This window comes from Pleurodeles waltl, chromosome 5, assembly GCF_031143425.1.
Source record: "Pleurodeles waltl isolate 20211129_DDA chromosome 5, aPleWal1.hap1.20221129, whole genome shotgun sequence".
NCBI lineage: Eukaryota > Metazoa > Chordata > Amphibia > Caudata > Salamandridae > Pleurodeles > Pleurodeles waltl.
Window position 1 is genome coordinate 1,347,802,835 of NC_090444.1, and position 15,295 is coordinate 1,347,818,129.

A 15,295-nucleotide genomic window follows, 5' to 3' on the forward strand; every position below is an offset into this window, starting at 1 on the left:
ATGAAGATTCCATTCAAAATGGAGACTCTTCAGAGAAGCATTCTTCTGATCAAGCCCAACTCATTTCCAATAACATTAGACCTAATGGATGCTTACCCACATGTTCCAATGTTCAAACCTCACCAGAGGTTCCTAAGGTTTTGTGTTCTGGTGCAAAACTGACAGTACAGAGTCTGTCTTCACCAAGGTGGTAGCTCCTTTGTTTGCCTACCTCCATCTTCAAGGGATCTCAGTCCTTCTCTTATTGAAACATTGGTTGATCCAAGCTCCAGTTGTTCAAGTAATGAACCATCCTTTATCAGCCACCATTGCTACACTAAATCAGTATGTTTTTTCACAGGATCTTGTGTTCATTGGATCAAGGTTCAACACTCACCTGGGCAGATCCTTCCTTCCTGTGGAGAGAATTACTTGTCTTCAAATGTCTTTCTATGGCACAAGGAAGCAACATTGTTCAAATGGATGGATCTCCACAGACATATAGAATCATCAGTGTACACTGTTCAGTGGATACGATTACATTTGAGACTGTTGTTTTGCCACTTGAAAAAGCATGGCGCTCTGTCAGCAGAGGATCTGTTGGAGTAGCTTATTCAAGTTGTGATCTTCAGCCTTTGGATTGGAGGGTTGTTGAACAAGAGTGGTTGCGGCCTCTCATGCAGAGTTCTAAGGTGTCGCTCTAGATGAAATCTGACGAGTGAGTACTTGGGCTTCAGAGCATACCTTTATAAAACTACAGGATAAGAGAGGTGTGTGAAGTGCTCAGAAGAATTATGGTGAAGGATTATTGCAATCAGTACTACTATAATTGTGTTTTCTTTATATCGGTTTGTGATCATGATATCAGCAAATACATCACGCTGGTGTTGCATTATTTCTTGAGTACATGACTGTGCTTTTTATTTGTCATCAAAGGACTGTTTTTATTGCTTTGGTATATCTCCTAGGTGAATGACTGGGTTGAGGACAAGGGCGTAGCAGTATTGCCTCAATTACTTACTGGTATTCTTCTTTACTCTTAGTCCTACTCGTCCTCAAATTAGACATTATAACCCACCCACCCTACTTGATATCCAGGCCATTGATCAGTGGCTTTGTATTACAGGAAGTGCTGGGAGAATGCTACTGTAGTATAGTGCCAACTGAGGGTGAGTGGGGTTGTAATGCATTTCCTGCCCTGTGATTAGGTGTCCTTCCTCATAGGTAAATGGCTTTGTCGGGGAAGAGTAGGACTATGAGTAATGAAGATTACTGGTAAGTTATCATAGCAGTTCCTCAATAGGTTGTTTCGATAGGCTTGCATGCCACTACATGTAGTACCACTACATCACTCTACCAAAGGTTGATCTACTGTCACATTGACCACTTACGTACATTATGTCATTACTCATTACACAGACACAACTACAGTCAGTGAGCTATGCAATGCATTGTATTGTATGGTGTTTGCAGTTATGATATCAGTGAGTATCACTGAGGTTTGCTGGGTTTGGTACACTATGGTGAGGACCTCCTCTCCAATGTTTGTGTGGTTCGGGTTTCTACTGAGGGACCTAAGTCTGACTTCTTGTTGTAAAGTAGGCAGTTTTCCAAACAGAATCCGGTAACTGTCCTGGTGCCTCCTTTTATATGATGTTTCTGTGATGAAGTAGGTTTAAGGTTGGTCAGACGTTGGATAGCATCCTTGATTTAGGGATTTATAGAGTGCAAAATCGGGTAGACTTAGTAATTTTCAATTTAAAGAATATCAAGAGGCCCTGACAGTGGTATTGTTACACACATTGGAGCAGATTTACCAAGGCTTTGCATCAGTGCACAAGCAGCGCAAAGGCATTAATGTTATTTTGTGCTGAAAAAGTGACCTTTTCTGAGCCCAAATAGCACTTTGGGCTGCTTTTAACCACTTTGTTTCAAGAGGTCTTTACATAGGTGCAACGTGGGTGGATCACCACAAGCACCAATAGTGTTTGATGCAAAGCTCTAACTAATAAGATTGGCAGACCAGACTTAGCAGGAGCTTACCATGGAGAAATGTTTTTATTTCTGCAAAGATTTTACACAGTATATGTGAGTTGCACTGTACAGTATGCAATCCAGTAAGTGGAATGTTAGATAATTTATCTAGGCCTGGGCCTTTGTACTAGAAGGCTAGGCTTCCAGTACAAATTCTCTGCTAGTCATCACGCATACAACTCTGCACTTTAGTACAAAGGTTGTGCATGGCACCCAGCCTCATGTTTGAGCACCTGCGCAGGGGATAAGAGTGACAGCAGGCCACTTTTAAAAAACATGGCTTTGTATTTGTTTTCTCCCCCTTGCGCAACTTAATGCAGCAACTTTGGTTGCTGCATTCCAGTAAGAAATGAAAATTGTATTTCTGGTAGAATTCGGTTAGTAGGGGCTCATAGAATGGATTCCCATCTACCATCAACCATGCAGCTGTCTGTATATCTTTAATTGATCACACTGATTCAAAAGTAAGCATCATCTTTAAACTTGCGTGTTTACCTGTCCTTGGAGGATAACAATTTTAAATGCTAGATACTAAAGGTCACTGGTAGTTGCAAAGTGCGGCATAAGGATATAAATGTATCAACAGTCCTGGTTTGGAGTTTATTTGTATGTTTTATTGCTTATGTTGAAGGACCTACCTGAAATCATCTCAAATCATATTGCTGTTTACATCTGCAAGGTTCGGGCAAGCATATAATTATCATCAACATAATTAACATTTTGCGATTACGTTGTTTACGGTCAAAAGGGCATTTATCGTGCATCAGTCTTTCCCAGCATCCAACGAACTCCTCGTACACAAAATAGAAAAAAACACATGCTAAAGACTATTCTATTGAAAAAAGCCAAAAATACATCCACCAACAAAAACACCATCAACATCCTACCTTGTCTTTTATAAGAAAGGTTTTAACTGTAAATAATTTAATTTCATTCATTTCCATTACGATTTAACCACAAAACGGCGTTACCTGAATAAAAATGTTGCTTAATCTGACTGCTTTACTATTGGTCAAGGAACATAAAACTATGAAGCGACTTGAACGAACACAGCAGCACAGTAGCTTTAATTACGTTTATGTATTTATTAAATGACTAAACTTACTTGGTTATTAATAAATTAGTATTTTAACTATTTATGTTGGTTTAATGAATATTGAGGATGTATTTGGAGATGTGTGTATTTTGTTTTAATGCTACATTTATTTAAACATATATTATTCACGTGTATTTGATGGTTTCTTTCAAATACATACCTCATTTTTATTAATTATATTAATTTTTGAAGATACTTCGTTTTATTTATATTGTTAGATCAATGAAACTGTTAAAAATTAATTCACCTTTGCTTTTTTTTATAACTGGTGCATGTTTTTTAAATGCATTTTTTCAATTAATAATCTTTGTATTATTTATTATTTCTATAATACAATTTTTTTTTTCTTCCAGTAGAACATTTTAAACATATTTTTTAATTAAATACAAATTAGTAATACGTTTAATTTGTAATATCCTGGAAAGGGAGTTATCCCTACCTTCAGATGGAATAACTATGAACCATTTTCAAGGTGGAAAGAATTGGAAAGGAATTTGGAAATGCACACAAATGTACGTTTGTGGGCATTCTCAAACTTCCAAGGTGAATCATGTTAGAAAGCCCACTCCCCACGCTTACTGCATGGCGAAGAAGTGTACACTAGCGCATGCATTTACGCCTGCCTTAATGAATTTCTGGCAAGTGTTAAAAGGGTATAGTAGGGTGTAAATTTACTTTGGGAATAGGATGCATTGTTTAAACACACAAACATGGCAAAAGGTGCAAAAAGTACACGAAATGGAAGGAAACAAACAATGGTAAAGTATTGGCCCACCAGCCCTGACACGGAGACCCACTCCTTTTTAAGCAGAAGTGCATACATGATTTTCTTTTTTTTTAAATATCCTTATTAGCATTTAGTGATATTTGGTACATTACAATGGCATCGCCCACTTCTTCATCACTCTCAGAGTATCGATTGAAGCTTTGGTAAACTAAGGAGCAAGAATATAATTTATGACATCTATTTACGGCTACTGCATAGTATTATACATTATTCAAAATGTTGTACACAGAAATAACATAAGAGCAGTACAACTTACGGGGTTATATTTGTCTGCCCTCTTCCTGCAGTAACTCGCTATTCTGATAGTAAAACACAGACTAAAGAGGGGTGTGATGGAACCGTGTAGGTAGTGTGGGAGAAAGGGAGTCGCTCAAACTAATCATTCGTAAGGATCACCCTGTAGCGAAGGGGGAATTATAACATCTGCCGAACAGCCAATGCAGAGTAGTGTAATAAGTAAAATAATGAGAACTGAAAGTAAACTAGTACGCCTTGGGTGAAGGAAGCTGTTGCCGGAAGTGGGGGAGCTGCTGCCGGAAGTGGGGAGGTCAGTGGGGCTCACCCCTTAGTGCAGGTCTGCAGTTAGACACACTGTTCATTAAGTGAGAAACAAACCTGTATGTCTGAGGGTTGGTAATGGGTGGCTTATTGTCACCTTGTGCCATACTTCAATCGAGTCAGTCGCCTTGGTCATCACTCAGTTCCTTCCCTGTCTCACCTTCTCTATCGTCACTGTCTATTCCATCACTCTGGTGTCCTCCTTCCCCATCCGTCTGGCCATCTCGCTCTGAGTCAATGTCCTCCCCCTTGTGTTCCCAAATTCGCAGTATATCGGCCTATAGTTCTCCCAAGGGTCATCTCTGGAGTCCCCTATGGTCCTACCTCCTAATGGCCCTTTCCTCAGCTCTCGCCCAATTCACCACATCCTGAACCCAAACCCACACATCTAACACAGGGCCCTTCTCGGATTTCCAGACCATTGTTATTCACCGCTTAGTCAGGGCGAAGGCCATATCCATAAAATTTGGAACCCACTTTACAATTCTTGGGTCTCTGGAAGTTCCCTAGAAAGCAAGCCTCAATTGTACATGTAGCGGTATTTCCAAGTGTGAGGTGCAAGCGTTGAAGAACCCACTGGTAGTAAATCTGGAAAGTAGGGCTGCTCCATGTCATGTGGTCCACAAATGCTCACACCAAAGCCTCATAATTTAGAAATTGACCCCTGGGTAATGCATACTGGTCAACAAGATCACCTAAAGGTATGAGAGCAGTCATCTGAAAGCAATAACCCACTGTCTTCAGTCCTACTTCTGACCAATCCAGAAGTCTAACTGCAGTAAAATAGGTTACCGGGGTGCCATGTGAAAGGACGACCAGTGCCAGGGCTGGTGCATATACTAGTGCCTTTCGAGTCTGCGCTTATCACCTTCGCCAAGCATATTAAGCCACCCATAAGAGAACATTTGGGTGTGGAATAGTCATGTCACACCGCAGTAGCCTAGGTAGCAGTAGGTCCTGATGAGAAGCCATGCCTTTCAGATCTAAAGTACCCTACTGGGACTCATCAAGCCACTTAGCTATCTGCTGCAGCTGCACCTCTAAACAATAGAACTCAAAGTCAGTCACTTCAAATCCACCTTCCTCAAATGGGCACCGCAGTATCTCAAGAGACATCTTATTTTGGCCCCCATCTCAAATGAGGTCGCTCATCAGCTGTCCTCTAGCTGTCAGAACCACTCCACTGGGACTGTGACCAGTAGGTTCATGAAAAAAACTAACAAACAAGGCAGCATCACCATCTTAGTGATGCAATGCGCACCATCAGTGACAGTCTTAAAGATCTCCAGAATGAGATGCAACCTTTAAGTGAGCAGTATATACCCCCCAAATTTCCTTCACGTAAGTGCTCACCAGAATGGTATACATGTACACTGAGATACTTAGAGGAGGTAGGAGACCACCAAAGCCCCAGTGGCATATCCTGTATACACAAGGAAACAGACAGGTCTTTGTTTGGGCCAGTCACAAGCCAGATACTTTCCCAAACTCCTCAACGCAAGCAATCGCTTCAAGTGCTCTTCCCAGGCCATCTGCTGAAAACAAGAGGAGGTCATCCACCTGCAGCAATATAATATGGTGATGTCCATCTACCACAGTTCCACTACTTGCACCCTCACTTCTGAACAGCACAGCCAGTGGTTCAATGGTCAAAGCAAAAAGTAAGAGTGACCCATCCTAAACCAAGCTGTAGTTGGGTATAAAGTAGGGTGACCCACTTAATCCACTCTTCACCCAGTCCCATCGCCGCATGACTTACGTTAGGAAATCCCATCATATAGTGTCAAACGCCTTCTTGAGGTCTACCACTATGAGCATCTCATCAGGTTTCGCCTGCAGCTGCAGGTGGTACAAAACAGGGAATAGCCTTTGCAAGTTGAGGGATGTACAACGATTCAGGATGAACCCATTTTGATCATTGTGGATGAAGGTCTGCATGTAAGGGAGTATCCTGTTTGGCAAAACTCTGATAAGGATTTTGAAGTTCATATTTAACATGGACAATTGGCGGAAAGTAGTGATGGGCACAGCTAAGTCTGTAGTTTCAGGAAATTGAATCACTAGCGCACTCCTGGAAGAATCAGGCAACTGACCCTTTTTTAATTATTCTGCATAACGCAGTTCCAATTTTGGGGCCAGAGTACCTAAGTACATTTTATAAAATTCATCTGGTAGACCATCCGGTCCTGGGGTTTTGCCCATGGCCATCTCTTTCACAGCATGCTGTCTTTCTAGTACTGTAATTCCCCCAGTGCCAAATGTGCCTTAGGGGGCAAAGTCTGAAGGTGCATGTGATCCAGAAATTCACAGTGTAATGTCTCAGGAAGAACTTCCAGGTGACTGTAAGGGCTTCATAATAGGACTGGAACTCATTGCTAATGAACCCTGGAGAACAGACAGGCACCCCAGTAGTAGTCATTAGGTGTGAAATGGGCGAACCGGGTGGCTAACTTCCCTGATTTACCCTCTTTTTCATGTGCAGTAGCTACATAGTTCTTATAGTCATGGCACATTCAGCCTGTCCATGATAGTGTTGTATTGTGGTTTTGGCATCTAAATGTTTTTTATAGGCAGAGGGGTCCGACATTCAAGTCATTTCAAAGGTATAATGGATAGTATCAAATGTTCGTAACGCGCCATGTAACTCCTTATAAACACCCACTGATTGACCAAAACAGTGCCCACACATCAGTACCTTAAAGGCCTCCCATTCTATCAGGGATAAAGAGTCAACCCCCTGGTTAGTAGTAAAGTACCCTGTGATAGCTTTGTGGAGAGCTTCCCTATAGCAGTTATCTTCTAGCGCTATGGGTTGGAGCCGCCACATTGGAATCTCCGGTCTGTCATCCAGTGGGTTAAGTCCTAGAGGGAGAGGGCTGTCACCTGAGAGGGTGCACCCCAAATATTTGGTGAACTTCACATATTGGCACAATCTTTCCAAACACAGAAACCTATCTAGTCTGGTGTGAATATCATGGATATGTGAAAAATATGAAAAATCTTGTTCTCAACCATTTTGGGTGTGCCATACATCTGTCAGAGCCCAATGTTGTAGCCAATCCCTGAACCTTGCTGCTAGTTTGTGTGCTTGTGCAGCCTGCAAAGGTGGGATAGAGTGGTCCAGTAGGACATCAGAAATGCAATTAATTAAAATCCCCCCAGCAGAAGGTCCCCCCTTATCATCAAGCCCAGCAGGGCGACAGGTTCTGGAGAAACTCAAGTTGGTCTTGGTTTGGTGCGTAAATATTCCCCACTGTCACCTCTTTCCCTAATAGTCACAAAGTTCAAAATCAGTCCTAAACCCTGGAGGTGACCGCTCAGCCCTCCACAGGGCTTGGTCGCCCCACTCACTGCTGCCGCTCCTGCCTGCCTTTGCCGACTCCTGCCTGCAGATTCCTTCGCTCGCTGCTCCTGGGATTTCCCGCCGCTGCCTCCCTGCGGCTCCGCCCCCCTGTGATTCCATTCGCCGGACCGCTCCCGCCACCCAGCTGCTCCTCCCTCCCGGCTCCTTACTTATGACGCCCCCAGAGCGACCGCGCAGCGGACGCGCGCAGCGGGAGCACCGACTGAGCGCCGAAGGTGCGCCAAAGGTAAGCCCGTCTGCGCCTGGACCGCGCCCAGCGCCAGACCCCCTGGTCCTCGCCCTCGCCAGCACACCCTGCACAGCTACGATGCCAGAACCCTCCACGCACTCAACGCCGGCCGAAACACCGCCTGCTACCGAGCCACCCCGAGACGCACCCACGGACCCTTCACCTGCCTGACCTGCCGCTTCACCAGCCTACGACCCAACACTGCACCTACTAAACCGAGCCCCAGCAACAAACACCTGATGTGCATCCTGCTCAACACCCGCTCCGTTCACAGGCATGCCGTCGAACTCTGGAACCTCCTCGACTCGACAGCACCAGACATCGCCTTCCTGACGGAAACCTGGATGAACGCCTCCTCAGCACCCGACGTCGCCATCGCCGTCCCAGAAGGCTACAAAATGACCAGGAGGGACCGCGTCAACCAGACAGGAGGAGGCATCGCCATCATCCACAAGAACACCATCCGCATCACGACCAACTCCGATGACACCTTCACCTCCGCCGAACACCTCCACTTCCAGATACACACCAACCCCAAGACCACGCTCAGAGGCACCCTCATCTACAGACCACCGGGACCACGCACACAGTTCAGCGAAGACATCACAGACTTCGTCAGCCCCCACGCCATCAATTCCACCGACTACATCCTCCTGGGGGACCTCAACTTCCACCTGGAGGACGACAAGGACCGCAACACCACTGCTCTACTGGCCAACCTGGCCAACCTCGGACTCAAGCAACTGGTAACCACCCCTACCCACCACGCCGGCCACACGCTTGACCCAGTCTTCTCATCCAGCAAATATGTCACCTTCAGCCACTCCACCAATCTCCAGTGGACTGACCACAGCTGCGTCCACTTCAGCTTCAGTAAAACGACGACCCACCACCACCCTCAACAAACCCCCCGCAGGAGCTGGAACAAGATCACCGGCGACCAGCTCACCACCTTCCTCAGCCAGAACCCCCCCACCAGCTCAACGGACCCCAACGAAGCCGCCAACAACCTCACACAGTGGATCACCAACTGCGCAGACGCCCTCGCACCACTGAAGAAGAACCCCCCCAGCAGACGCAGCAGCAAGAAAGCCTCCTGGTTCACCGACGAGCTCATCACCTCCAAGAAGAACTGCCGCTCCCTGGAGAACACCTGGCGCACCAACCAGACCACAGACAACATGACGGCCCTCAAACACGCCACCCGCAAACACCACCAACTGATCCGCGCCACAAAGAAGACAGCCTTCAAAGAACGACTGGACAACAACACCCACAACAGCAAGGAACTCTTCAGCATCGTCAAAGAGCTCTCCAACCCCGACGCCGGAAACAATGACATTACTCCCTCGCAAGACCTCTGCGACTCCCTCGCAGCCTTCTTCCACGACAAGATCGCCAACATTCACAACAGCTTCGGCCCACCAACCACAAACCCCACCACCGAACCGATGCCCCCCACCGCCACCCTCCGCACCTGGACCCCAGTCAGCACCGAAGACACAACACGCACAATGAACACCATCCACGCCGGATCCCCTACGGACCCCTGCCCACACCACATCTTCAACACGGCCGACCACATCATCGCACCCCACCTCCGTGACATCGTCAACGCCTCCTTCAACACCGCCACCTTCCCGGAGTGCTGGAAACACGCCGAGATCAGTGCCCTGCTGAAGAAACCAACTGCAGACCCCTCCGACCTCAAGAACTACCGCCCCATCTCGCTCCTCCCGTTTCCTGCCAAAGTCATCGAGAGGACCGTCAACAGACAGCTAGCTGCCTTCCTCGAGACCAACGGATCCCTCGACCACTCGCAATCCGGCTTCCGAGCCAACCACAGCACGGAGACCGCCCTCATCGCAGCCACAGACGACATCAGATCCCTAATGGACAATGGGGAAACTGCGGCCCTCATCCTCCTGGACCTCTCCGCAGCGTTCGACACTGTCTGCCACCGCACCCTGGTACAGCGCCTGAACAACACCGGCATCCAGGAGAAGGCCCTGGAGTGGATCACCTCATTCCTCGCCGGAAGAACCCAGAGAGTCCGCCTCCCCCCGTTCCGGTCAGCGGCCACCGAAGTCATCTGCGGAGTTCCACAAGGGTCATCACTCAGCTCCACCCTCTTCAACGTCTATATGAGCCCCCTCGCAACCATCGCACGTCAACACAACCTCAAGATCATCACCTACGCCGACGACACCCAGCTGATCCTCTCCCTCACCAGCGACCCGGACGCCGCCAGAGCCAGCCTACACGAAGGGATGAAAGACGTCGCCGAATGGATGAAGAACAGCCGCCTGAAACTGAACTCAGACAAGACGGAGGTCCTCATCCTGGGATCATCACCATCCGCCTGGGACGACTCCTGGTGGCCCCCCGCCCTGGGAGCCACCCCCAAGCCAACGGACCACGCTCGCAACCTAGGCTTCATCCTGGACTCCTCCCTCTCGATGACCAGACAAGTCAACGCCGTCTCATCTTCATGCTTCAACACCCTGCGCATGCTTCGAAAGATCTTCCGGTGGATCCCCACCGAGACCAGGAAGACGGTCACCCAGGCCCTCGTCACCAGTCGGCTGGACTACGGGAACGCCCTCTACGCCGGCACCGCCGCCAAACTCCAGAAGAAACTCCAACGGATCCAGAACGCCTCAGCACGACTCATCCTGGACATCCCCCGACACAGCCACATCTCCGAACACCTGAGAGACCTGCACTGGCTCCCCGTCAACAAAAGAATCACGTTCCGACTCCTCACCCACGCACACAAGGCCCTCCACGACCTGGGCCCCAAGTTCCTCAACAGCCGCCTGACCTTCCACAAGCCCACCCGCCAGCTCCGCTCCGCCAGCCTCGCTCTCGCCACCGTCCCCCGCATCCGCAGAGCCACCGCCGGAGGAAGATCCTTCTCCTACCTGGCAGCCAAGACATGGAACTCCCTCCCCATCCACCTCCGGACAACGCAAGACCATCTCGCCTTCAGGAAGCAACTCAAGACCTGGCTGTTCGAGCAGTAGCGTTCCCCCCCCCCCCAGCGCCTTGAGACCCTCCGGGTGAGCAGTGCGCTATACAAATGCCTTTGATTGATTGATTGATTAAACGAAGAGAGGTGGCACTCTATTTTTTAAACAATTTTTTATTTAGTTTTCAAATTTTAGTAAGTACAAATCTGAAGGGAAATATGTAAATACCTAAACAATATTTAAACTCTATTTGGCAATGCAGTAACATTACATTTTCATTTCTAGTCTCATATTTCAGGGACTCTTACCTTTCTGCATATCATGCATTTTCAGTTGTTGTATCTGATGTGTCTATCAACCTGTTTCACAATAATAACTGCTGTAAAAAAAAAAACAATTGCAATCTGTTCATGTGTACATGACATATTTGGAGAGTTCTTTTTCAGACGTAACTGAGCTTTTTTATCCGAAGTTTGTTTGGGTAAGCAAACTGTCTAGAATTGTGAAAAGAAGCAAAGAGGAGTTGTTCATCGAACCCAATAATCAATGACTTCATTTGCTGCACCTTGATCATGTGGTCGCAGATCTTAGTACTGTGTAGCTCTGGCCTCAACCCTACGCATTGGATGGGACTTATTTTACAAAGGTGCATCTGATTATGCCACATTGAAGTCAGTTGAAGCTACTAACTCTGAATTAGGCTTGGGTGGTACTCACGGAGTTTCACTCTGTGGAAGTCCGCAGAGTTACATAAAAGCTCTGTGAGAATCCATGGAGTTCCATGAGCAGGTGGACTTCGAGCAAGTCACCCTGATCATGCTGATTTTTAGCACCAGGATCTTGTTCCATGCTGTGAAATAATGCAAATAGTACCAACCAGCATGCCAGAGGGTGCTGCCGCTGCAGTCAATTTACTACTCGAGCAGGAGCTTTCTCAACGCGACCAGTCATGACCTTCCACGACAATGTGCATTGAGAACTTTTGCTAGGAAGTGTTCTAGTGCCCGAAAATCATGCGAGGGGATGCAAATTCTCGCTTTTGCTTGCCAAGTTAACGTTGGTGAGCCACGTGTGAGAAAAAAACTCCACCATGCAGCGGTTGGTGGAGTTTTGCAAGAACTATGCGCTCCAAGTGGAACGCCGAATGGGTAAAACTCTGAGAACTCTGCCGGCAGAGTGGAATTTTTCACCCAACCCACTCTGAATATATGCTGCTCTCTGTAAAGATGTAAATATTGATGGAGGCGGCACTAACATTTAACACTGTATGGGGAAGACTGAAATACATATAGAGTGATTATCGAATGTTTGACTTGATGTCTTAAAAGCATATGCAATCTCATTAGAACTGTGTCTATCTTTTGTTTAGCTTATAGCAGAGCACGTTACTGACAAGCATTTGGAGGAAGGACGCCTGTATCCACCCCTAAAAGACATTCGGGAGGTCTCACTGAAGTTGGCTGTAAAGGTACTGTCATGTTTCCAGCGAGTTTAAGTATTCATTTTAAATGTCCATATATCGTTATTTTAGCAAGATATATATCTTTGCCTATGTTAGTTGATCTCAGATACATTCCTTAGCCCAAAAAGACAAATATGACTTATAATGATCATAATACTCGCCAAGAGAACATTTCAGTTTGTGAGAAATATTTCCTTCTCCAAAGACAAGTTAAGTATCTCTGCATATGTTGAATTTGGCTTTATGTTAGGATGTTTTGGAGTCTGTTCCACACGAGGGTTCATTTGTAAAGTTAAAAACCCGAGGACTCGAAAAAAATGTAAATTTAACATGAACGAGTTGTAGCACAATATCCTAGTTCCAATTCATTGTCATTAAGAAGCAAACATTTTACTTTTCTAAGATGTTTTGCCGCACATAGCAACACTTAAATAAGGCCTTTCCGGACATAGGCCCTCATTCTGACCTTGGCGGGCGGCGGAGGCCGCCTGCCAAAGTCCCGCCGTCAGATTACCGTTCCGCGGTCGAAAGACCGCGGCGGCAATTCTGACTTTCCCGCTGGGCTGGCGGGCGGTCGCCTTCAGACCGCCCGCCAGCCCAGCGGAAAAGAGGCTTCCACGATGAAGCCGGCTCGGAATCGAGCCGGCGGAGTGGAAGCTGTGCGACGGGTGCAGTTGCACCCGTCGCGTATTTCACTGTCTGCGCAGCAGACAGTGAAATACATGTAGGGGCCCTCTTACAGGGGCCCCTGCAATGCCCATGCCAGTGGCATGGGCACTGCAGGGGCCCCCAGGGGCCCCGCGACCCCCCCTACCGCCATCCAGATCCCGGCGGTCCGACCGCCGGGATCTGGATGGCGGTAGGGGGGGTCGGAATCCCCGCGGCGGTGCAGCAAGCTGCGCCGCCGCGGAGGATTCAATGGGGCGGCGGTACACTGGCGGGACCCCGCCAGTGGTGCCGGTCCGACCGCGGCTTTACCGCCGCGGTCGGAATCCCCATTGGAGCACCGCCGGCCTGTCGGCGGTGCTCCCGCGGTCCTCCGCCCTGGCGGTCAAAGACCGCCAGGGTCAGAATGACCACCATATTGTCTTACTGCTTACTGAGTTATGAACAGACGCCCACGCCCCCATGAAGAATTCTCTGTGAAATTTTGTGTGAAAGGCAAATCAGGAAATGCCGCTTTCAATAGCTGTTTTAACAAATATTAAAATAAGGCCAGACTTGTAGGGATGACGAGAATTAACATTGTTTCAGTAATGACAACAAAACCCTCAGCAGTAAAAAGTACTTAGCCAGACCAGAGTTCTTTTTAGAAGGTAGTAGGCGCACTGCAGTATTAATTGCACGCCACCTGTTCCTTTGTGCAGTTGTTTCTAATGGCCTAAAATGGATGAAATATCTTGCAGCCTGGTTACCTCGCACGTTTTACATTCCTCACAATTATTGGACTAAATAATATGCATGACCGATGGTTAGGTTAATGCTTTGGGCGCCGATTGACCACTGATCAATTTGTTAGATTTAAAGGACAACGGCAGAGTCGGACGACACTAAGGGCCAGATGTAGCAAAGGGTTTTACCCATTTTGTGTCTATGGGAAAATGTGTTTGTACATATGGCCCTAAACTCCTAATTATCTGTAAATCGAATGTACAAAGATGGTGATTTTTTGTGAACAAGGCACTGCAAGAGGGGCAGTCCTGATTGTATGTTAGTTTTAGAAGAAAGGTTATTGTTGACGTTTTAAAGTTTGAGGCTATTAGATAAAAGCAAGAAGGATAAGTGCCGCTAGGACAATCAAGAGATGTGACTGAAACCCAAAGGTAAGAACGTCAGAATTTAAAGGACTAAAAACATCAATGAGTCAGAATTTTTTTTTACATTAAAAACTCAGGCCCATATTTATACTTTTTGACGCAAAACTGCGCCAACGCAGTTTTGCGTCAAAAAAATTAGCGCCGGCTAACGCCATTCTGAAGCGCCATGCGGGCGCCGTATTTATTGAATGACGTTAGCCGGCGTTAGCCGCCGGCGCTGTCTGGTGTGCGTGAAAAAAAACGACGTACACCAGGCAGCGCCGGCGTAGGGGAAAATGGAGCTTGGGCGTCAAGAAATGGGGCAAGTCAGGTTGAGGCCATTTTTTCGCCACAACCCGATTTGCGCCATTTTTTTACGACGCCCATCCCCCATTGAAATGACTCCTGTCTTAGCAAAGACAGGAGTCATGCCCCCTTGCCCTGGGCATGGTCATTGGGCATAGTGGCATGTAGGGGGGCACAAATCAGGCCCCCCTATGCCACAAAAAATTTTTTTAAAAATACTTACCTGGACTTACCTTAATGTCCCTGGGGTGGGTCCCTCCATCCTTGGGTGTCCTCCTGGGGTGGGGAAGGGTGGCAGGGGGTGTCCCTGGGGGCAGGGGAGGGCACCTCTGGGCTCATTCTGAGCCCACAGGTCCCTTAATGCCTGCCCTGACCCAGGCGCTAAAATCCGGCGCTAATGCAGGTTTTTTATACCCGCCCACTCCCGGGCGTCATTTTTGCCCGGGAGTATAAATCCGACGCAATAGCATCGGAGTCATTTTTTAAGACGGGAACGCCTACCTTGCATATCATTAACGCAAGGAAGGTGTTCACGCAAAAAAATGACGCTAACTCCATGAACTTTGGCGCTAGACGCGTCTAACACCAAAGTATAAATATGGAGTTAGTTTTGCGTCGAATTTGCGTCGAAAAAAACGACGCAAATTCGGCGCAAACGGAGTATAAATATGCCCCTCAGTGAGAGAAGGAAGTGCAGCAAAACAGCAAGCTC

The 15,295-nt window shown here is 47.3% G+C and overlaps 1 protein-coding gene across 1 annotated transcript in view; it reads left to right on the plus strand.

Annotated features, from left to right (window-relative positions):
- ME1 (malic enzyme 1) overlaps positions 1-15,295 on the plus strand; it is a 1,525,515-nt gene that overhangs the window by 1,486,950 nt on the left and 23,270 nt on the right. Inside the window, exon 13 of the mRNA XM_069235609.1 lies at positions 12,389-12,487. Coding sequence (XP_069091710.1) covers positions 12,389-12,487 — 99 coding nt within the window. The remainder of the gene's footprint in view (positions 1-12,388; positions 12,488-15,295) is intronic.